A 23,388-nucleotide genomic window follows, 5' to 3' on the forward strand; every position below is an offset into this window, starting at 1 on the left:
AAATAAGTGAGCTCTGTACTAAAGGTAAATGAAGAGCTGTCTTAAAGCTCTCATTTATTTTTACTCAGATGCTGTACTGGAGGACCACCAAGCTGCATAGTTCAGCATTTGCCCTGTTTTAATTCCTCATTTGTTGATAAAGGCCTTTTTGCGATGAGTCAGTTATGTATGTTAAGCCATGCAAACTGCAGCCCTCCAAGACTGCATTTTAAGTAACAAGAAATGTAACATCTTGAGTGGGTCCAGAAAAAGCCTCCAACTGAAGTGAAAGTTGTGATGTCACCTTTCCCCTCAGCCTATGGTCTTCCATCTCTGCATGAGAATTTCCATGTCTGTACTCTTCATCTGCACATATTCATTCACATAAGGCTATGCTTTCATTCCTTAAAAGAGAACAGCACCGGCTTTTTAATGAAGAAATTGCACTGAAAAGTTTTTAATTTAATGCTGTATAAATTTCCTGGCAGGAAGAAATGAGGAAAAAGTCTTGTCTTTGTTCATCAGCTTGATCTTGAAGTAACATTGGAATAAAAAAAAAAAACACAGTTATGTCCACAGAATCTCTCCAGATCTATAAGAGTTCTTGAGATTGTGCTACTTGAAGATGCAACCACCTGGCAGCCAGATCTAATATTTCAATGTATTTAATTGAATCTTTGATGTCAAGTATCCTATCAGTCCTAACATTTCCAAGGACCTTATTGTTATTGAACAAGTCCAGCCACCGTACTTCACACTGGTCCTAATTAGTCCCAGTGACGTTTAGTGAATTTGTCCTTGCGGTTTGACGATCAAAGAGGTTTATTCTCACAAGCTTTATAATAGTTTCATTACTTGGATGTGGTGTCTTATTGTAGTTTTGAAGACTTGGTAATCCTGGATTCAAATATGAATGAATGGAATGTAACAGTGCTTATGAGCTTTAAGAGAATGAGAATTTGTGCTTGAGTTTATGAGAAATATTAGTATTAGATTGGTATATGATTTGGGTATTTCAGGCTAAAATCAAGCTGATGAACAACAAAAAGGATATTTTTCATAGCTTTTTTTGCTCATCTTACCAATGGTCCCTGTAATTCTGGAGGACCCTGCTTCCAGGTACTGTATGTAGTAATAAAAAAGTAGGAATACAGTTAAGGATATTTTGTACTTGATAATATTCCAAAGTTCTGTACTATAAACATTGTAAAGCATGATAAAACTTCTGTTATTTTCAGACATAAATACAGTTTGATGGTACTGGTAAAGCTTACAGAGGATCAGACCAACAGCTTTATATTAAAGACCTGAGCACTTCATTTCATTCAGAATTGGTTGAGTGCATGTGTGATGATAGCATGGCTGTTTATCATGTTGTGCTTTTTTGTATTTTAGTTAAATTACTTTTTTTAGTATAAATCTTAGAACATGATGCATTCTATCATACATTTTTATTAATTGTAAATATATTTTTCATTTATCTTGAGTTTTGCTGCCAGCCTCATATGCGATTTAATGCCTTGCTCATGTACTTTGTGCCATCTCAGTCAAGTCATGAGCATTGCAAGACTGCATTTTTTTGGTCGATGCTTTGTTTTCCATCCCTTACTGCAAAAAAAAAACAAAAAAAAAACACTCATTCATGGGGGATCACATACGCAAATCCATTCCATCTCCATCTCTCCTATTGACATGCTGCTGTGTGTTTCTAGGCTGAGGGGCAACAGGAGACAGTTGAGGGGAGTGGGGCTCCCTCTAGTGGCTCCTTGGTACCCCAGCCGGCAGCCAGTCCTGCCAAGGAGAATGGGCTGAAGGAGGGCACTCCATGTGGGGGCGATGCGCTCCGGGACCCCCAGGGCCTGGACTCGCTCATCCCTGAAACAAGTAAGTTTGTGTGTCACCCTGCTCCTGTCCCAAGGTCCACTCTATGACCCTCCCTCAGAAGCCCCTGTTATGTGTCAGGCTAAAATGTAATCAGTCCAGTAGTTCATAGGTACATGTAGAAAACTTTCTTGATTGGTCATTTTGTGTAGGGAGTATGTTAATCATGCAGTCTGTACTTTGTGTTTTAATGGGGATGATGTTGGTGCATCTCTCTTGATAATATTAAAAATGGCAACAGTTTCTGATTTGGGACTTTGCCTTGCCATTTTCTTATTGTACTTTTTAGCTGTCTTATAAAAAGGGGTATATTCTACATTTTTGTGTAGCAGCCATAGATGATGCTTGAAGGAAGAGCTGTCACTACAGCAGTAAATAATTGTGGATGAGGCAGGTGAAGGCTTGTGTCATACTAGAATGCCATCAAGAATTGGCATTACCTCCTTATAGAGTTGTTGTCAGACGTATTTGCATATGACTGTATTTGATCATTTCATGTTATTCATTTGTAATTTGATTTCTGATTTTCTTGTATTTGTGTTCATTCATTTTTGTATTAGTTATTTTTGTTTAAAAAAAAGAAAAAGAGTCTGTAATCTCCTTTCCAAAGCCCCTGACTGCCAAATCATCTTGACTTCTTATTTTTCAGGCATCTAATTCTGCTTTTTGCTGTCACTTTACCCTTTTCATTTCAATCCCCCCCCCCACACACCTCCTCTCCTGACCCTTTCTCCTCCCTTTAATGCCCAATCCTCCTCCTGTCTTTCTGTTTTTCCAACACCCCCTCTTCCGCTGCAGATTGAGTCTTTCAAGCTAAACTTCCGCGAGAAAGCGCGCTCTCGCACGGACCACGGCGCTGACATCATAACCTGGCCTGCCCTGGGTGACAGCCCTGCCCATCCCCATCCGCTCCGCAGCAGTCTCTCGCTCAACGACTCGTTGGTGACCGCCAGCTTCCCTCGTTCCTCCACAAGCCCTGCCCTCGTCCTTGCCTCTCAAGGACAAGGGTGCAACTCTGGCTCACTCACTGGACTCCGGACGTGACCTCCTCCTCTCATCGGTTAACTCACAAAACCTCGGCCCCTCCCTTCACAGACTGTTTCAGTCTGATAATGAATAGGTGAAATGAATATAGCAGAATCTCTTCGTCCACCTCTCCTCAGCTACACAACTCATGTTGTTCATACTCACTTGGTTGCAACACTATCCATTAGAGCATGTTGTAGGCTAGTTCTCCTTGCAAGTGTAGTTTTATTCAGTACTGCAGTCTTAGCAGGATCTAATCTCTGTTAGGATCTCCCATGGTGTAATCAACTGGATAAATACATGACCTATACTCCTGTGTTTACTAAGCTGATGCAAGTACTCATTTTAGGGATATCAACCCATAGTTTTGTGTTGCAGCTCTTTGTTCATTATGCGGGGCTGTCACGTGATCCTATAAGAACCATTGACTACCCTGCTTCGATATCCCCCACTCTCATAACTCTCATAACTTACTCCCATCCTTCGCTGTCCTTCATAACAACTCACGTTTAAAACAAAGTAATCTGTTTCAGCTGTAGGTTGATCTAAATCGCTCTAAAATTCTGTGTTTTGTGATGTGTTTGAGTGAACTCTGTGGCTATGAGCTGTGTTCTATTACGTTTGTTTGACTTTTCATTTCTCGTTGTGCTTGTTTGTTTGGTTCTTTTATTGGTTTTTCTTCTTGTAAAGCAATACATTGGTCTCTGCCTATAGGACATTCTTCTTGAAATTTCTTCTTGAAACATACGCACAGGAAGCAAAGCTTACATCTCAGACACAGCTCCACATGGGTCTCAGAAAGTGTACATGGTCAGCAGGTGGTGAGGGAGGTTCATGGAAGGTAAAGAGCGAACATGTGAGGAAGGGAGTAGATATATGAAGTGGATGTTACGTGAAGTTGACTTGGCATGAAGCTGTTAACGATGAACCAACGGCAATCATGATAGATGTTTGTGGTTGGATGGACCTGGTGTAATGGCCGAAGCATGTTTGAGATGGAAGGAGGAACGAAGCCTTGTGTCATTCAAGTTTGTGCCTCTTATCCTAATTACCTGAAACTGGAAAGAGTCTGGGTCTGCCACTGCCTTTAGGAAGATACAGAGACATTCAGAATGTCACAGCCTGACACAAAACCTTTTCTTTCAGCTAGATTAATTGTTGCTTTATGAAGACTTACTTGGACTGTACCTACATTGTACCTATACCTAATCGTGCTTACTGTTCCAGCAGAGGTGTTTCAGAGAGCTAAAATCGTAGCTTAACCTTTATTAAAGCATCAGCAATGCACATGGATATTCAAACGAGACGTTAGAGACAGTAGACCATTACGTTGTAGCTTATTTTTCTTGTAGCACTCAATCTTAGTCGCCTTTAAATAGCCTGAGTCCGAATATTGTATCCCGTTCAGAAAACTCTACACATCACATAGTTCTACGGTGCTGCGTCTGTTCTACAGTGGAGAAGGGAGATGTTTTCTTAGTAGCTTTTCCTGTTTAGGGTTAAGACGGTGGCGAGGATGAGTAAGGGTAGTTCTTTGGTTAGAAATGCTACTGCAGTTTTGCCCTCTTTTTAACTTCAAATTAGTGCTACTAAAGAAAGAAAAGGCTCTACCATAAAGATGATCTTACGTATCCTTCGTTACTATTAATCACCATCATTTATTGAAGGTTTTAAACATTTTGTAATGAATCACAGAGAAGTTTAATGCACATGCATAATAAGAACAAATCTACATTATCACAGAAATATTTGATTGAGGGAACTGGCATTGATGAGAAATCATTGACTCAGTATTGAACTAGGGAAAAAACATTGTATCTTAATTTTTATTTAGGCTCATGGGCAATAAAGGTTATTATTTATATAGAAGTGTTTTTGACAGATGAGAGGTTTGTAGATATTTGTATTTGAGCTGTGTTGTTGTGCAGCTTTCAAATGCTCTGGGTATGGCTCTCTAATTGAGGTCTTACTCTATTTTGTAACCTCTAGCTTTGGTCATTTTAAAGTCAATTCCCTGTGCCTGATTGCAGCCATCTTACTGTCAAGTGCAGTGTACTCTGCTTATTTTCATTGAACACTTTCTTGGTCATCCTCAGTTGCTAGCACACGGTTTTATGTAAATATATATATTTACGGTTTTTACATTGAGCATCGCCGCAGGAAGGAAAAAAACTAGATGGAAAAGATGAAAAGAATATTAACCTTTAAGGTTTTTAGGGAGTGTGCTTGTCATTTTGATTATTATTGTTATTAAGATCATTATGATTTCAGTGATTATTATTAATATTTATTATTATTATCATTATTAAAAACTAAAGTTGGTCTGCCTTTTTTTTCCCATGAGAAAAGGGCTGAGGTGAAAGAATGTTTTTGAAACATAAAGTACTAAACATGCAAGACACTTGTATTTGTGTTTCTGTCGTACTGCCATTGCTTTGGTATGCTGGTCGTGGTTGTGGGTAGTGTGTTAGACTCCTACAAGCAAAATGCAAAGTTTATGCAGAGGTCCTGATGAATCTCGATGAGTCTCGTATTGCTCCTTGCCCATCTAGTCTTAAAATCTGAATAGCACACTGCAGGCATGATGTCCTTAGCTAAATGGTTAAAAATGTAAGAGCAGGGTTTCGCATTGAATGTTTTCGATTTGCACTGTTTTATTTCTGCCATGGAGGACCAGGGCGCCCTGTTGAGGCAGGGAACGAGAGGAGAGGTCCAGTGTAACGTGTGAAATTGGGGATCTCACCATGGCAAGCTTCAGTACCTTATCATGAAGTCATAAATACAAAGCATACCACCCTCGCTCAAGCCATATTGAGGCTTCAGAAGACTACCACACATCTTACATAAATATTAAGATTTTATTGAAATCCTCCACGTCATGTTGGGGGAAGCCCCTTAAATGCGCTTCTGCTAATAGAGAGTACTAAAAGAAAACATACTAAGAGCATGCAGAACAAGTGGGATGTGTTTGGTAGACATTGTCCATTTGCAGACATTGTCCTTTGTTTTGTTTTCCATATACATTTGAAATTCATTTTATTTTCTGGTTTGAAAGAAGTGTTTATTGTGATCAATTGTTAACTAGTGATGTGATTATTAAACATTAAATAAAATAAGGTGTTTAAAACATTGGACGTGTCATGAATTTCTTCGTATGTTTGGTTCTTGTCTACAGCAGAAATACTGTCTGAATGATTTCAAGATTCAAAAAACATTACAGCCTTATGTAAATATACATTCAACCAATGGAGTACTTCTTGTTGAACTTTGTTAGACTCTAGCATTCAGATTCATTATTCCTTTTTTTCAGGATAAAGGAGTTCAGGAAGGGTATTGAGAAGTGGAAGGGATCAGTGAGTGTAGGGAAGAGCACTGGATGATTTCAGGAGGTGAAGCAGAATAACATTATGATGAAGGCAAAGGTTAGTTTGATATAAAGAAGCAATCTGTGATAATAAAAATGATTATCCCAAGTAATACATTTGTGTAGTAATCTCCATAGGGTTAAATGCCTTTTAATGTGCTTTACATGGCAAAAAAAGCACAAAACCAGACCTACTAATCAGTTTTGCAAAGGAAGATATTGAATTAGATTGGTTTTGTTGGATTTCATATGTTGGATGTCATAAGAAAGTTGCAACTACTTTTCATATGTTTATGTAAGTTTGCCTTTTTTGGCCTCTTTTGAGCATCTAAAGACCTAGCAGGTAGAAGAACTAGATAACTATGATGATCGTGATCCCTGGTTTCCATCACTACTACTGTAAAGTTACCTATGTCAGTAAGTTTCTCTACAATGCACCATTTCACATCAAACCACTCTGAATACCTTTAGATCTTCACATCTTCATTACATTATGCATTCCACTTTAGCCTCTGAAGCTTTGTGTCCATGTAACTATTAAGTAATAATCCTCAGGAGGTAATAAAAGGGAAAACGTTTCAAGAGGACAACTATACATTAAGATTATTGTGGTGAGAAAAAAATGAATATAAAAAATGTATACATAATCTGTGATGAAAATCATTACAGTAGTGAAAAATAAGACATAAAATGCGGTTACATTTTAGTAGTTAGTTAAGGAAACTGTAATTTCATCCACAAGAGGGTGCTCTAGATCTGAGAGCAGCTCATGTACTCATTTCATGTTTCTGCCTGAAAATGCATGCTTCCACTTAAGTGTACAAATTTTGGACGAGGTTCTCAGGTTGATTTTATTGCATAGATTAGTACAGTTTTATTCTAAAATAAATAATAAATGAGTGAAATGGAGCAGGAAAGGAACTTTATAAAAAGGATATTTAAAGGGTGCTAAGATGTACAGTCAGATGTGACAGGAATATTGTGTTTGAATATTTTGATGAAATGTTTGGGGCAAAACCACAGTGAAGCATTGTGCTATGGCAGTGCTTCTCAGCTTCTCTATGGCAGGACCTGAAAAGCTAGTTAATACTTAAGGACAAATGCACTGAACAATATGACAGAAAATTAATTCTAAAAAAAGATTTTTCAGTGTACTAAAACAAAAACCTAATTCTACAGATACAGGCAACCACAGGTAATTACAGCTAATGAATAAAAGGAAAAGCCAACACAAAGTGTTCAACCACCACATTGAGTCTGAATACGTTTGCAAACCACTGTACATGGCTTTTGTTAAACCTGAAAGATGGATTTAAATATGTAAAACAATAAAAGGTCTTAGTGGGACTCAGTGGGAGCTGCTGCTGGGCTGAACTCTTTAGCTGAGGCTTAAGTCTTGAGGTCAAGGTTTGGAAACGAACCTTGTCACTTGGAGTAAAAATTGTTCTGTCCTTTGAAAAGGACAGCAGTATCATAGCTGTGACAGTTGGTGGGAGCAAGTGTGTACAAGAGAAGGAGGCGAAGGTTTAAATGTCTGTTTGATAACTAGTCATCACTACTTTAAATAATAACAGTTTCATTTAGTGTGTTTCTGAGCCCTGATCCACATTTAAAACATGTCCTTTGTGTTTGCCGTGTGTGCATTGTGCATCTAAAGAAGTACAAATAATGAAGAAACCTTTGCTTACACTTTGTGAGCTTTTGGAATATTATGTGACTAGCCATAGTGCACAGAAATTACATGAATATACAGTCATTAATCTCAGTTTGTTTTAATAATCAAAATAGTAATATCTTTTACTACAGGACAAAAAAAATCTCCCCACCATGTCAGTTGATTGTTGTAATTTAGTAATTTCACAAGCTTTGGAATACAGTTTTGCAAACTGTTGTAAGCATGTGTAGGCATGAGCTAGCATGATAGTGCGTCTGTTTTATGGAATGTGGTGGGAATGTAATAAAAAAAAAAAGCCACACTACATATTTTGAACTGCAAATTCTTTTTTTATTATACATTAAAAGTAGGAAATGATGGTGATCCAAAGATTTCCAGTCTTCTGCAGGAAACTTCACTCATCATGTCCTTTCTGTAACAAATACAGAGAACGTTGATCTGTTTTGTCAACATAGCAAGTGAATGATAAGAAACATCATAAAGATCAACATGTTTATGTGTTTAACTTATAATATATTTTCAAGCATATTAACTTGACAACTTGCCTTGGAGCCTGTATCACGGCTTTTGGCTCTCAGCTTGTTGACCTGAGACTCAGCAATATCAGCCCTCTCTTCTGCCTCATCCAGCTCATGCTGCAGCTTACGGAACTTTCCAAGATTGGCATTGGCCTGCTCCTCCTGCAAGCGTGAACCAGTAGTTATTGACAAAAACAAACATGACGTGAACAGTAAGGTCAGTTGAACTGAAGGTCAGTTCAGCCTTGTACTTACAGCTTCCTCTGCAGCTCTCTTGTAGGACTTAACCTTCAGCTGGAGTTTGTCTACCAAATCCTGAAGACGGGCCAGATTCTTACGATCCTCCTCAGTCTGCAACAGATGCAGAGTCTGTTCATTTTTGTCCACTTTTTTTTCTTTTTTTTTTTTTTTTTGCTGCATGCTGTGAAAATGGTAAGTGCTGTACTAAAAGGGTAAAAACCTGGTATGTCAGCTCCTTAATGCGCCGCTCATATTTACGGACACCCTTCACTGAATCACTGGCCTTCCTCTGTTCCATCTCCACCTCTGTTTCCAGTTCTCTGACCTAGAATTATAGAGGAGGTATTAGGTTGAGCACAAACATCTATGAAGAACAAAGTTTACACTAAATATGTTAAACAATTTAAGAAAAGCAATTTACCCTGGCTTCCAGCTTCTGAACCTGCTTCTTCCCACCCTTCATGGCAATTTGTTCAGCCTCATCTAGACGATGCTGTAAGTCTTTGATGGTCTGCTCCATGTTTTTCTTCATACGCTCCAAGTGAGCACTGGTGTCCTGCTCTTTCTTCAGCTCCTCTGCCATCATGGCAGCATCAGTGATGGCTTTTTTGGCCTTTTCCTCAGCATTCCTGCACTCTTGGACAGCCTCCTCTACCTCAGTCTGAAGCTGGGAAGTGTCACCTTCCAGTTTCTTCTTCTGGTTCAGCAAACTAGTGTTCTGAAATGTAAAAACTTTAGACATTCTCTTCTTCCTTTTTGTGGTCCATATGAATTTGTGTTTGTTTTATAAAATTGATAGTGTTGTTCTTCCGCAGATTGCATACCTGAGAGTGCAACAGCTGGACCCTCTCACTGACATCCAGCAGTTCCTGCTCCGCCAGTTTCCTGCCCCTCTCAGTCTGCTCAACAAGGGATCTCAGCTCATCTAGTTCAGCTTGTAGCAGATTGTTGCGTCTCTCCACAATAGCAATGTTCTCTTTAAGATCATCATTGCCACGGAGAGCATCATCCAACTGCAGTTGAGCATCCTACAAGGTAAATGTTCACAATGTAGCAGTTGAATTTCACAACTGATAAGATTTTACCAATACTACTTCCTATCATGTGTTTTCAGGCCTACCTTCAGATGCCCATGGAGACCCTTGAGTTGCTTCTGTGCCTCTGCTGCCTGCCTGTTAGCCTGGCTAAGCTGAATCTCCATCTCATTGAGGTCTCCCTCCATCTTCTTCTTTATCCTGAGGGCTTCATTCCTGCTGCGAGTCTCAGACTCCAGAGAGGTTTGCAGGGTGTCCACCACTCTCTGGTGGTTCCTCTTGGCCTGCTCCATCTCCTCATCCTTCTCTGCCAGCTTACGCTCAATATCAGCCTTTACTTGGTTGAACTCCAGTTGAGCCCTTAGGATTTTTCCCTCCTCATGCTCAAGGGAGCCCTTCCAATAGAAAAAGAGATTCAAGACATCCCAGAACACTGTGTTCACTGCATTACAAAGAATCATTTAAAGGTCTTGTACTGTCCTTTTTGAGCCCCATCTTGCCACTTCAGAGTGAGAACATTAACATAACAACACCACTGTTCTCCTGACATTTTTTTGGTACACCAGGAGCTATACAGATATCTTTGGTGGGCGTTGGCTCTGGAAACATAATAGAGCATATGTTCTTATGGACTGGTGATGTTGAAATATATACATCACTGTTGTGCAGTGCTTACTTCAGCTTCCTCCAGAGCTGCTTGGATCTCAGCTTTCTCCTGCTCTAGTTGTTTCCTTGCTTTTTCCAGCTCATGAATACTCTTTCCACTCTCACCAAGTTGTTCAGAGAGGTCAGCAATTTCCTCTGTTCAATACATAAAAAAGTGTTAAGATAAAAAACATCCTGAATGATAAGTATTGTGATTTTGGAAGAAAAGCATGTTAATATAACCTTGGAGGTTCTTGTTCTCTCTTTTCGTAGTCTCCAGGTGATCCAAAGACTCCTCATAGGAGTTCTTGAGCTTGAAGAGTTCAGTACTTAAAGATCTGGCCTCCTTCTGGGAGCTCTCCAGCTCAGTCTGTGATTCTTCATACTTCTGCTTCCACTCTGCCAGAACCTGATTTCATTGGGCAAAAAGAATCTAAGATGCTAAGGTAGCCAACTGGAACATTTTTGGGGTTGCATATTGTTTTAAAATAGCAAGATGGGCAGTGTCATATCTAGTGAAATGCAGCAATTCTCAGTGTAATCTGCTACAAGTTGCTTATTTTGATTATCATTATGTTTTGTTGACAAGCAGCAGAAGTTGTATTTTGAATATCTGATCTGAGATCAGTATCCTTTTTTCAAGCATTCAACCAAGTATTGTGTTATTGATATTTGAAATATGTGCCTGTTTGGTATCTACCTTGTCAAAGTTTCTTTGCTTCTTGTCCAGAGCAGCAGCTGCAGCATTGGATCTTTCTACATCAACCATGAGGTCTTCAATCTCATTCTGCAGCCTGTGCTTGGTTTTCTCCAGAGAGGAACATTTGGCATTGACAGCTTCCACAGCTTCCTCTGCATCTTGCAGACGCTGAGCAAGTTTTTTCCTGATTTAAGTGAAACCATAAAAGATTACTTTTTGTCTTATATTGTATTATATTTATTCATATATTAGCATTTATTGATTTGCTGTAATGGTAGGATTTGTCATGTATATGATATTCTAAAGCAAGCAAAAAGTTAAAGAACACAGGATTCACCTTTATTTGAAAATAATTCTTTCTTTATAAAACAGTTTATTGTCCCTTACTTTGCATCTTCCAGCTCCTCTGTCCTCTGAATAGCATCAGTTTCATATTTGGTTCTCCACTGAGCCACTTCAGAGTGGGCCTTGGACAGACTGCGCTGCAGCTCAGCCTTGGCCTCCTGCTCCTCCTCATACTGCTCTCTCAACAGGTCAGCATCGTGGCGAGCGGACTGTACTGCATGGGCCAGGGCATTCTTAGCCTGGAAAGAAGTTTAGGAGCACATTTGAGAAATGTGATTTTAATAGTATTTTGGTTTTAAAAGCATTGATAATTCTCCTTTGAAAACACCTTGACTTCCTCCTCCAGTTGTCTTTTAAGGTCTTCAATCTGCTGGGTGTGGGACTGTTTCCCTCTTGTCAGCTGCGAGACCAAGGAGTCTTTTTCTTCTAGCTGCCTGGAAAGCTCACCTGGAACAGAAGACAGATAAGTTTCTCTGTGTAAATACGACTTATTTTCTGGGTCAATGATACACTTACCATTTTCAGTCTGAAGCTTGGCCTTCTGCATTGAAAAATCATTGATGGTGCGCTGTCCTTCTTCAGCTTTGGTTCTGAATTCATTCATCTGATCCTCCAGGGTTCTACACATTTTCTCCAGGTTTGTCTGGAAATATAGATTGATGTATTTAGCATTTAAGGTGTGATGTACATATCTATATGCACAGTATATACTGTATACACAGTGCATGATTACCTTGGCCTTGACAATTTGCTCCATGTTGGAAACCACATCATCCAGCTCAAGTCTCAGTTCACTCTTCTCTTTTTCAAGCTTCTGCTTCACTCTCTGAAGGTTGTCAATCTGTTCTCCCAGATCAGCCACACTGTCAGCATTTTTCTTCCTCAGTGTAGCAGCAGTGGCTTCATGTTGCAGAGTGGCCTCTTCAAGGTCTCTGCGCAGTTTCTGGAACTCGGCTTCTCTCTTCTTGTTCATTTCAATCTGGGCAGCAGTGGCTCCACCAGCCTCCTCCAGCCTTTCGCTGATCTCTTCCAGTTCTCTTGATAAGTCTGCCCTCTGTTTCTCAACCTTAGCTCGGGCAGCTCTCTCTGCCTCCAGCTCTTCCTCAAGCTCTTCAATGCGAGCCTATATCCAGAAAAGCCTCATTTAGCCAATTCAATTCATAGGTATGACTGAATATCCCCTTTGTCTGTTTTTGACTTACCTGCAGCTCCTTCAGTTTCTTCTGGAGCTGCGCTGCTAGTGCTTGCTCATCTTCAATTTTGCTGTTGAGCTGGCTGATCTCAAAGTCTTTTCTGTAGTACAAGAAATTGCATTTTCATTAGTGCACTATTGCTAGGAGTCTTCAGTGATTTATTGTGGAAGATTTATTTCTGGAGAACTTTTTACTTCTTCAGCCTCTCCTCCATTTGTTGCTTATCATTTTCCAGGTCCATGACATTCTCTTGGGTCAACTTCAAGTCACCCTCAAGCTTTCTCTTGGCACGCTCCAGATCCATTCGTATTTTCTTTTCTTGCTCAAGGGAGCCTTCAAGCTAGAGCATGCCAATAAAAGTTAAAGAGTTTAGTAACATAAAATTTTCTTTTTTTTACATTTTTTTTTACATTTTTTTTACATTTCTACAGTTGTAACATTTAGGATACTCACATCATCAACTTGTTGTTCCAGCTTGGCTTTAGCTTTTGTCAGTGAGTTGACTTTGTCCTCCTCACTCTGGAGGTCATCCAGTGTTTGCTGGTGGGCCTCTTGCAGAGCTTTCTTCTCTTTAGTCAGCTTGGCAATGATTTCATCCAGAGCTGCCATCTCTTCAGTCAGGTTTTTAACCTTAGGAATGACACCAAAACATTAGTGGGCTAGTCGAATGCCATATTCTTGATAATCAACATGTTCAAGGTAATAATTCATACCTTATTCTCAGTGGCATGCTTTTCTTTCTCCACTTTGGCCAGAGTAAGCTCCAAGTCATCAATGTCCTTCTTAAGCTCAGAGCATTCGTCCTCCAGCTTTCTCTTCTTTGCAACCAATTCAGCATTCATTTCCTCTTCATCTTCCAGTCTCTCAGTCAACTCTTTGCATTTGGCCTCAAGCTGAATCTTGTTCTTAATTAGACCTTCACATCGCTCTTCAGCATCTGAGAGATTGTCTTGCTCCTACAATGATAGATAAATGCATGTGTATGAAACCACTGTACAAATTGTGAATTACACAAAACTATTCATGTATAAGTGGAATATACATTTTACACATATTACACATATAGACTCACGGACTGGACTTGTAGCTGTAGGTCATTCTTCTCTTGGAGAAGAGTCACCATCTTTTCTTCCAGTTCCTTCCTGCGAGATTCAGATTTAGCATAGGCCTCCTTCAACTTTGTGAACTCTTCCTTCATGTTGGCCATTTCTTTCTCAGCCTCGGCTGACTTCAACAAAGGTTTGATCTTGAAGTACAGCTTCATCCAGGGCCAATTCTTGACACCCATGAAAGCACGGACATTCCACTGGATTACTAGCAAGGCATCCCTGCGAAGAGTAAAAAACAGAATTTTTTTACCTCTTACCAGTACGTGTAAGGATGAGTAAAATATAATTAGTTTTTGAAAGAGGGTGTAATCCCACCTTCTTTCTACAATCTTCTGGAATTCAATTCTCGACAGAACACCACGAGCTCTGGCCTGAATACCAGTGATAATAAGGGCAAGTCGATCATCTCGCATCTCCTCAAGTTGACCAAGAAGACCTGCCTTGAAGAACACCTACACAGGGAGGAAGACAAACATTATAGGTAACTGTGTGTCTGAAAAGAGCAGTGAAAACTGTTGGTGTGGAATTTAGCTTGTTGGTGTTTTACCTTTGTGTGTCCCAACTTATACTGGTTGTGATCAATGTCCAGAGAGCCAAGAAGTTTTTCTGCACCCTTTTTGTTGTCAATGAATTGTCCCTCAGGAATAGCAGCAGGATTCAGGATACGGTAACTGAAAATGAAAAACAACAATGTTAAATATATTGGTCTTCTAACTTTCTTCTTCTTCTTCTTCTTCTTCTTTCGGCTGCTCCCTTTAGGGGTCTCCACAGCGGATCATCTGCCTCCATCTTGCCCTATCAACTGCCTACTCTACTTTTACACCAACCATCTCCATGTCCACCTTCACTACATCCATAAACCTTCTCTGAGGTCTACCTCTTCTCCTTCTACCCGGCAGCTCCATCTCCAACATTCCTTGACCAATATATCCACTATTCCTCCTCAACACATGTCCAGACCATCTCAACCTGGCCTCTATGGCTTTATCTCCAAACTGCTCCACCTTCACTGTCCCTCTGATCATTTCTAAACTTGTCCATCCTTGTCACTCCCAACGAAAATCTCAGCATCTTTATCTCCGCCACCTCCAACTCAGCCTCCTGTCTTTTAGACAGAGCCACAGTCTCCAAACCATACATCATAGCAGGACGCACTACTGTCTTGTAAACCTTCCCTTTCACTCTTGCTGCTATCCTTCTGTCACACATCAACCCTGACACCCGTCTCCACCCACTCCATCCTGCCTGCGCCCTCTTCTTCACCTCTGTTCTACACTGTCCATTGCTCTGGATGGTTGACCCAAGATATTTAAAGTCATCCACCTTTACGACCTCTACTCCTTGCATCTTCACCTTTCCACCTGCCTCCCTCTCATTCACACACATGTATTCTGTCTTGTCTCTGCTGACCTTCATTCCTCTCCTCTCCAGTGCAAACCTCCACCTCTCCAGATTCTCTTCCACCTGCTCTCTACTCTCACCACAGATTACAATGTCATCTGCAAACATCATGGTCCATGGAGCCTCCTGCCTGATCTTATCTGTCAACCTTTCCATCACCATTGCAAACAAGAAGGGGCTCAAAGCTGATCCCTGATGTAACCCTACCTTCACCTTGAAACCATTTGTCACTCCAACTGCACACCTCACCACTGTCTCACTATCCTCATATATGTCCTGCACCACCCTAACATACTTTTCAGCTAAACCTGACTTCCTCATACAGTACCACAGTTCCTCTCTTGGCACCCTATCATATGCCTTCTCTAGATCCACAAAGACACAATGTAGCTCCTTCTGACCTTCTCTGTACTTCTCTACCAACACTCTTAATGCAAAAATTGCATCTGTGGTACTCTTTCTGGGCATATGTCTTCTAACTTTCTACTTATGCCAATAGTAATATATAAAAGCTCTATTAAAAATAAAAAGATTAATTTTAAAGACAAGTCTCACCGTTGTTTAAAGTCACCATAGAGAATCCTGTTGGGGAAGCCCTTTCTGCAGATTCTGATGCCTTCCAGCACACCGTTACAGCGCAGCTGGTGCATGACAAGAGGGTTCTCCATGGCCCCAGGAGTCTTAGTCTCATTGGGGATGATGCAGCGCACAAAGTGGGGATGAGTTGATCTCAGGTTGGTCATCAGCTTGTTGAGATTCTCCTATGGATGGCATGATTAAGGAGTGTTATGTTGAATTATTGCAGTTTCATATGCCATTTGTATCGGTAGGTCAAAGGCTCACCCTGTGGAGTGCAGACACGGTCTGGAATGAAGAACCCTTCTTTTTGCCACCTTTGCCACCCTTTCCACCAGATTCTGAAGCTATTTAAAATAAAGTAGTTGTTGTTCCATCAGCACCCATATAAACAAAAAAAGTATATTACCTTTTGCATTTTACCATTAGCATTTTTTTTGTAATGTCTTTTACCTGAGTCAGCACCAGCATAGCCAGCAAACAGCTGGCCCAACAACTTCAGAGTTGACTTCTGGAAAAGTCCCACAACAGTTTCATTGAGGGGATCCTTGTTCTTCACCAGCCAGTTCATGATGTTATAGTCAACAGTGCCAGCATAGTGAACCAAGGCGAAGTGGGCCTCTGGTTTACCCTTCACAATCCTGGGCTTCTGGAAGTTGGGATTCTTGCCCAAGTGGTTGTCATAAAGCTTAGCTTTGAATGTGGCATCGCTGGCCTTGGGGAACATGCACTCCTCTTCAAGGATGGACATGATACCCATGGGCTGAAATGCAGAGAACATGGTTGTTTTGAAAATATAATTTTCTACAACTGGAAATGTAGTATTTTATTTAAGCATTATCTGCTTACCTTTTCAATAAGCTCAATGCAGGCCTGCAAGTCCATGCCGAAGTCAATGAACTCCCATTCAATGCCCTCCTTCTTGTACTCTTCTTGCTCCAGTACAAACATGTGGTGGTTGAAAAACTGCTGCAACTTCTCATTAGTGAAGTTGATGCACAGCTGCTCGAAAGTGTTGAACTGGAGCACAAATGTAGCATCATTAATGTAGATGAAACACAAACCATCCCAGAACAAATGCTATCAGAATGAAAGTAAGTATAAAAGAGGTATTACACACATCAAAGATTTCAAAGCCAGCAATGTCCAGCACACCAATGAAGTACTGGCGAGGCTGCTTGGTGTCCAAAGATTGGTTGATTCTCACAACCATCCAAAGGAACATCTTCTCATACACTGACTTAGACAGAGCACCGACAGCATAATACACCTATAGAAAGAACACATACATGTCAGAATTAGCAACGTCACAAGACACAAATTCTAAAAAAAGGTAAAAAAAATAGCCAGGATATTCACCTGCTGGACATTCTGCCCTTTGGTGACCCACTCATTTCCTACTTTGACTCTTGGATGACACAAACCCTTAATCAGATCAGCAGAGTTTAGGCCCATTAGGTATGCGACTTTGTCAGCATCTGTCAAGGATTTAAAGAGATATTGATATATATTGGTATATGGACTTAACATATTAGTAACATGCCCTCATGGAGGTCAGTTGTTTATGTGAGGTTTAGGCTCCAATTAGCACCAACCTTCAGTGCCGTCTGCCTCAGCCTGCTCTTCTCTTTGCTTCTGCTTAAACTTCATGTTACCAAAGTGCATGATGGCACCAATCAGCTTGTAGATGCCATTCTTCTCCTCTTGAGTAAAGCCCAGCACATCAAAAGCTTCCTATTAACCAAATATATGTTACTAACTGCAGTAGTGTGAGGACAACCAATTCCAAGAGAATTTTCAGTAAAGTTTCACACTCACATCAGTAGCAATAAGCTCATCAGCATCATTGATTGATGCCACTTGTGTCTCTCCTTGGGAGATGTAGGCGTAGTCATAAGGGTTGTTGGTAATGAGCAACATTTCTGTGAGACAGAGTATTCACATATTGGTCTTTGTGTACTATATGGATATGTCAGTAAGATTTTTAAGTTCTCAAGACTACACATGGTTTTTCTTAAGACCTCTGTATCTTTCTTGTGCGGAAACAATGTTCACCTGGCATCGGCGAACAATATGTTATTGTGGAGAAAGGAAAGTACTGCAGACATCCTGGGTCACAATCTCTGTGTCATGTACGTGGCAGCTGGATGAGCTACATGCAGAAATAGTCATGCAATGCCTGAGATTTTTGGTGCAAATGAGGTGTGACATAATTCAAAAATGAAAGACTGAAGAGCAGCTTTCAGCCAAATGAAACCACAGATAATATGTGAGCTTGTAAGTTCACAAAGGTATGAGGCAATCCTCACAAGCTTTGTTTCGCTGAAAGTATATGAAGGCCTTTATCCTGAAACCCCTAAACAACTTCAAAAGCTCTTTATTCATTAGGGAGGTCCAGCAGAAAAGGTGTGCTTTAAACATTGAAAGAATAGAACTTATCTTTACCGAACCAGTCTGTGACTGAAGAGTGTCATGTATGCATCAAATGCTCATTATAGGGAGAACACTGCACCTACCCAGCAGCTCAGGTTTCCTCTGAGACAGGATCTGGTAGAAGATGTGGTAGTCTCTCTCAGCTTTAAGCTGAAAAGTGACACGAGACTTCTCCAGAAGATCTAGATGGAAATTAAGAGGTCAGAAAGACTGTAGACTTAAATGTTAATTCAGTCTTTTGGAAAACATTACATGAGAGAAAATTGTACTCACAGGTCTCAATATCAGCAGAAGCCAACTTTCCACTGACACCAAAGTGGATACGAATGAATTTACCCTGTTGAGATAAAGTGGATGAAAATGTTGGACTTGCTGTGAATCCTAACCGGATAATTATGTACATAATAATACAGTAAACTTACAAATCGTGAGGAGTTGTCATTTCTGATGGTCTTGGCATTACCAAAGGCTTCCAGGGCAGGGTTACACTGGATGATCTGATCCTCCAGGGTGCCCTATAGTAAAAAATCAACATGTGCTTTAAACAGCTGATATTCAATTATTTATAAAACGTAGGAACGTGCTCTTCTGAGTAAAACTGCTAGGAAACCTTTTTCTCCATGGCTAAATCTTTCTTGCCAGATGTTGCTGCAATGCTGGCGAAGTACTGGATTACTCTTTTGGTGTTCACAGTCTTTCCAGCACCAGATTCTCCACTAGAGATGAGAATTGAACATAGACTTTCAGAAAAATACAATGCATATTAATATAAACAATTGTTACTGTTGCATGTTCTGTACTTACGTGATAAGGACAGACTGGTTCTCTCTGTCTGTATAGTCAGAACATAAAAAGACATTTTGAACATGTACAGATGTGCACATTATACATAAATAGTTATGCTGTATCACAGTGTAGTAAGTTTACCTGACAGCATGTACTGGTAGGCATTGTCAGAGATGGAGAAGATGTGAGGAGGAGCTTCAGTCCTCTTCTTGCCTCTGTAGGCAACGACAACCTCTTGGTTGTACACTGGCAGCCACTTGTAGGGGTTGACAGTTACACAGAAAAGCCCAGAGTAGGTCTACAGAGAAAAATGAAGAAAAGGTTAACGTGAAATCTCTACTTTTATTCTTGTGTTGGACAGCTGTCAGGCCCTCTTAACTCACATAGATCATCCAGGCTGCGTAACGCTCTTTGAGGTTAAACAGCACAGCAGGCTCGTGCAGGAAGGTGAACATCGCCATGTCCTCAATTTTATCGAATTTTGGCGGGTTCTGGGGATGAACATCGCACTCCTTGACCGTCACAGTCTGTAAAAAAGAGAAAAACAGTCTTAGCTCACAGAACATAGAAAGTGAAGCTTGTTTCTTAATAAATTGAACATGACTGTCACTTTTTATCCACCACAGTCTGTCTTAGTTTTTCCAATGATGTCATTACACTGTGGCTTAAATATGTCTGGGAACCCAGCACATTAAGATGAAGTTGCCAAAGACGTTCTTTGCAGTCATACCATAGAAGAAACACTTTTGGCTCCATTAAGAACCTTTCAGTGAATGCTACATTGAAGGGTCACTTTTATAAATGAGATGTGCAAGGGTGAAGAACCTCCAGCCTCGATACCAATTAAAGACTTTTTTACTAGATGCGTATGTCCAAAACAAGAACCATTTAGGAACCTTTATGATTAAGAGTGTACATATTTCCAGTATCCCTACCTTCCCAAACTCAGTATCAACGGTGACTTTGTCTCCGTCTCTGCTCTTGATGGAGGCTTTGACATACTCAACTTCAGGGTCCGGCACAAAGCATTCCTTCTTCATGTCAAATGGCCGAGTCTGGGCCTCCAGACGTTCCTTATCTGACTTACGCAGAAAAGGAGCTGCAGGCCCAAACTCCTCCATTGCCGCGTCTCCCATCTTTCAATGAACTGAGGACACATTCGGTAATTGCAAGAGTGTAGTGTCAATACAGAGAAAGTAGATTTTAAATATCTTTTTTTCTCTTTTACAGTTTGGATAACTTTTTCTTAATTGCTGTTTAAGTGTATTGCATTTTAAAGTATATGAGGCAAAAAAAAAATTTCATACATGCACATGAAATATTTTTTATAATACATACATTTGTTCAACACACAGGAGAAATTTGCTGTGCTAGACCTGGCAAGGACAGAAAACAATGTTCTGTTCATCCAAAGTAAATGTTTTTCACCAGACAGTTAAAATCAGCAGTCCTGTGCAGTCAGAGTCTTAAACCCCCCTGTTTCATGCACATATCAATAGCATTAAAGTTTTAAGCAAGGATACAGTATGACTTACCTTGAGGGGCAATGAAGTATGTGGTTGGAGCTTATCACAGTGGGTCTTTATATAGGGACGGAATAGAAGCAGAACGATAAGAATGTATGTAGTGGTGATGTGGACATGCTGTATTTGGTTAGGCGTGTGTGCTCCCTTTTGGGTGACAGGAAACATCTTTGTATGAGAGGCAGTAGCAGAGCAGGTGGAAGGCTTTACAGATTGAAAAAAGGAAAAGGGTCTATATCACAATGTGTCTATCTCTTTCTACGAGGATCGTGTAATGAATATCAATGTCTGTCTGCCTACAGAACCGGCTGTGCGTTTGAGTTTGCACGATGCAGAGCAGACAGACAAAAGGCTTTTAGGGAAGTCTGGCATAAAACCTAGACTTATTACTGTAATGATAAGTTACCTACTTACTGCTAAGATAACTACTAATTCAGTTAGTAATTGTTATTCATGTTATCTTTTGCATTTTGTATGGTTTGAATTGCCTCTAAATGCTAGAAATGCTTCATCTAGTACCATTTTCAAATCAAGACTTTTTTCATAAATAAGATTGTTACATTTTGAATATTTAGATTATTTTATTATAATTACATTTTAATAGTTTCATTATATTTGTTCTTTTTGAATAACTGTTTAGTTTTTCCTTGGTTATTTGGGATTGTATTTATTGTTTTATATATTTCTCTTTATGTACAGCACTTTGGTCAACTTTTACATATTGAATATAAAATACTAATTATATACTAATTTACTTACATTCTTCCCATAGTAAGCATCTTAATTAGTTATCTTAGTGTATATATATATATATATATATATATATATATATATATATATATATATGGTTAAACATTTATTTAAACATAAGTCTACCTTTGTTACAAATAGCTTTTGCCCAAACCTATAGCAGGTTACTTTTTCCTGTCTTTATGAAGATGGCTATGACACTATGTATCCTACATCTGTTTTTCATATTTTTACTTAAGACAATGCAAATTGTTCAGTGTCGCTCATCACATGATTTGGGAGATGTGCCAGAACAGTTATCAAGATCTGAACGGCCCTCACATGCTGTCCTTCTCAATCAGTGCGAGGCACCCGCTAGGAATTTCACAGGTTTATCTTTGTGTTCAAGGATAAAGGCAAGGAAACAATGCAGTGCAAACAAGATGGCACTGAGCATTGTAGAACTCCCAGTAGACAGCACAGAAGTCAATCTAGGAGAGCTATAGAATAATGACCTTGCCTTTGCATGGACCCCAGAAAAAGACAGGTGCTAGTCTCTTTCACACAGTGTGTGTCAGCTGTGTCTGCTCTTATAGACATGTATATTGCACAAAGACAGGTGCTTTACTCTCATTTATTTTATGCCAAGAACCTTAGCTCAATCCATTTCAGCTCAAATGCAGCCCATCTCAGCAAAAAACTATAAATAATAATCTAATAATTTCCTGCAGAGGAAGATTTTCATTTAGAAAATCCACAAAATGTCATTTGACCAAAGGTGTTAAAACTTTTGCATACAGTTGTACACTGGCTTCAAAAAGTGTTTTCTAAGACTATTATATTTTTTTGGCTAAGTATTCAAAAGGGTGCTTGTGTGTTTTAGATCTTTATCATTTGAATTATAAATGTTTTTTGACATGCTCACTTTTTTACACCTAACATATTTACACCTATTTATTTATGATAAGTGAATTTAATGTAAAACTTTCTTTCAATATACTTTATATGTCACATAACACATACATTTTTAATGCTGTTACTGGATCAGTACTGTGTAAGCTTCCAGTCTTAATGCTCTGTTACTTTACTGGCATAAAACTCATTCAAGTTCACTGTTGTGTTACTCAACGCTGCTCATTATAGTAATGAAATCTTTACCAAGAAGTAAATATATTGCTAAAGAGGATCCACTGGTTAGATTTTACCTATAGAGAATCTTCTAAATGCTTTTAGACCAGTGGTTCTCAGTGCTGGTCCAGGAGGACCAGTGCCTGCAAGTTGGATTGTTTCCTGGCTCTAATACTCGCACAGTTCAACTCAAAATCTTGTCAGTTAGTTCATTAGTTACATCAGGTGTGTTGGGAGCAGGGAAACTCTAATAATAATTAGGGCAGTGATACTCCATAAGAAGAAATGAGAGCCACTGTCTTATAAATTATAACCTTAAGATGGTCAATAAGGAAGTGCTGAGAAGGTCAAGTCCAGGTCAAGATAACTATATTAGCCCTGGCTCTACTTAAGGATACTGTTAGGCTATTATCACCTTGGTCTTGTGGTTTGAACTGACCCATCATCCAATACCAAAGACCTTTGTGGATTGTCAAGTCTGCCTTGACCTCATATTCTGCAATTGTCTTGCTCTCGCACACAAAAAAACCTTACTTAGTCTTAGCACTTATGCAAGCTATTCTAAGCTCCATGATTCTTTGTGGTGTCTCATTCTCAGCTGTCTGAATGACACAGATACGTATGTGCTGTAGCAGGGGTCGAAGAAATAGAGGTACCTTACGGCTTGGACAGCTTGTGTTGAAAGCTGTAACCAGAGCCTCCTTTTGTCAAACACTGCACTATTATTAGGATGTTATTGCGTCTGTCATGAACCAAAGGTTAGAGAGGACTCTTTTTAACACCTTATCTGTTTTTCTAAAAATTAATAGAATTAATTCACATAGAAAACATGGTCATTTTGTACTTAACTCTGTGTTTACAGTGAAACAGCAGTCCGGCATCACTTCAACTTTTGTGGATAATTAAGCAGATGTAGTTTTGTTACAGTGAACCATACTTTATTTAGATATTGCTCTTAATGAGGTTTGATGCTCAGATAAATAAGATAAATGGATAAACATTGGGCAGGTTTAAAGTTGGGGTAGAGATGACTATACTCTGAAATATGTTTTTGCATATATTTGGTAGCATAATTATGATGGGATGATTCTACAAGAGCTGTT

General features: G+C 39.6%; 2 protein-coding genes across 16 annotated transcripts in view; one reads left to right on the forward strand and one right to left on the reverse strand.

The window, feature by feature from the left end:
- The window catches only part of LOC108436089 (microtubule-associated protein 4), a 108,683-nt gene extending 102,668 nt beyond the window's left edge, over window positions 1–6,015 (forward strand). For 13 of the 15 annotated variants that reach the window (XM_037537153.1, XM_037537151.1, XM_037537157.1 and 10 more), the window contains one exon: window positions 2,659–6,015. In XM_037537153.1, the coding sequence (XP_037393050.1) occupies window positions 2,659–2,904 (246 nt within the window). In that variant the 3' untranslated portion in view covers window positions 2,905–6,015. The other 2 variants (XM_017712330.2, XM_017712326.2) reach the window with 2 other exon arrangements.
- A 2,416-nt stretch (window positions 6,016–8,431) lies between these two features.
- LOC108436074 (myosin-7-like) lies at window positions 8,432–20,041 on the reverse strand. Its single transcript, XM_017712296.2, has 36 exons — window positions 19,841–20,041; window positions 19,289–19,432; window positions 19,047–19,203; window positions 18,924–18,951; window positions 18,730–18,835; window positions 18,542–18,634; window positions 18,393–18,456; window positions 18,203–18,301; window positions 17,505–17,608; window positions 17,282–17,420; window positions 17,046–17,164; window positions 16,807–16,956; window positions 16,536–16,706; window positions 16,140–16,449; window positions 15,954–16,033; window positions 15,666–15,871; window positions 14,257–14,380; window positions 14,025–14,161; window positions 13,673–13,928; window positions 13,314–13,556; window positions 13,054–13,230; window positions 12,795–12,940; window positions 12,610–12,700; window positions 12,141–12,530; window positions 11,924–12,050; window positions 11,736–11,854; window positions 11,450–11,646; window positions 11,063–11,246; window positions 10,606–10,771; window positions 10,394–10,518; window positions 9,804–10,112; window positions 9,508–9,711; window positions 9,105–9,401; window positions 8,904–9,008; window positions 8,699–8,794; window positions 8,432–8,605 (listed from the first exon to the last, which is right to left on the reverse strand). Exons 1-36 carry the CDS (start codon window positions 20,039–20,041, stop codon window positions 8,432–8,434), a joined length of 5,838 nt encoding a protein of 1,945 aa, XP_017567785.2.
- Between the last annotated feature and the right edge of the window lie 3,347 nt (window positions 20,042–23,388).

This window comes from Pygocentrus nattereri, chromosome 3 (assembly GCF_015220715.1).
Source record: "Pygocentrus nattereri isolate fPygNat1 chromosome 3, fPygNat1.pri, whole genome shotgun sequence".
Taxonomy (NCBI): Eukaryota; Metazoa; Chordata; class Actinopteri; order Characiformes; family Serrasalmidae; genus Pygocentrus; species Pygocentrus nattereri.

Excerpts from the sequence above, each read along its gene's own strand:
- LOC108436074 (XM_017712296.2), bottom strand. The coding sequence starts at position 20,041 with ATGGGAGACGCGGCAATGGAGGAGTTTGGGCCTGCAGCTCCTTTTCTG. Across the intron at positions 19,204-19,288 it reads ACGCAGCCTGGATGATCTAT|ACCTACTCTGGGCTTTTCTG; the intron begins GTGAGTTAAGAG and ends TTTTCTCTGTAG. Across the intron at positions 11,855-11,923 it reads CAAGCTTCAGACTGAAAATG|GTGAGCTTTCCAGGCAGCTA; the intron begins GTAAGTGTATCA and ends CTTCTGTTCCAG.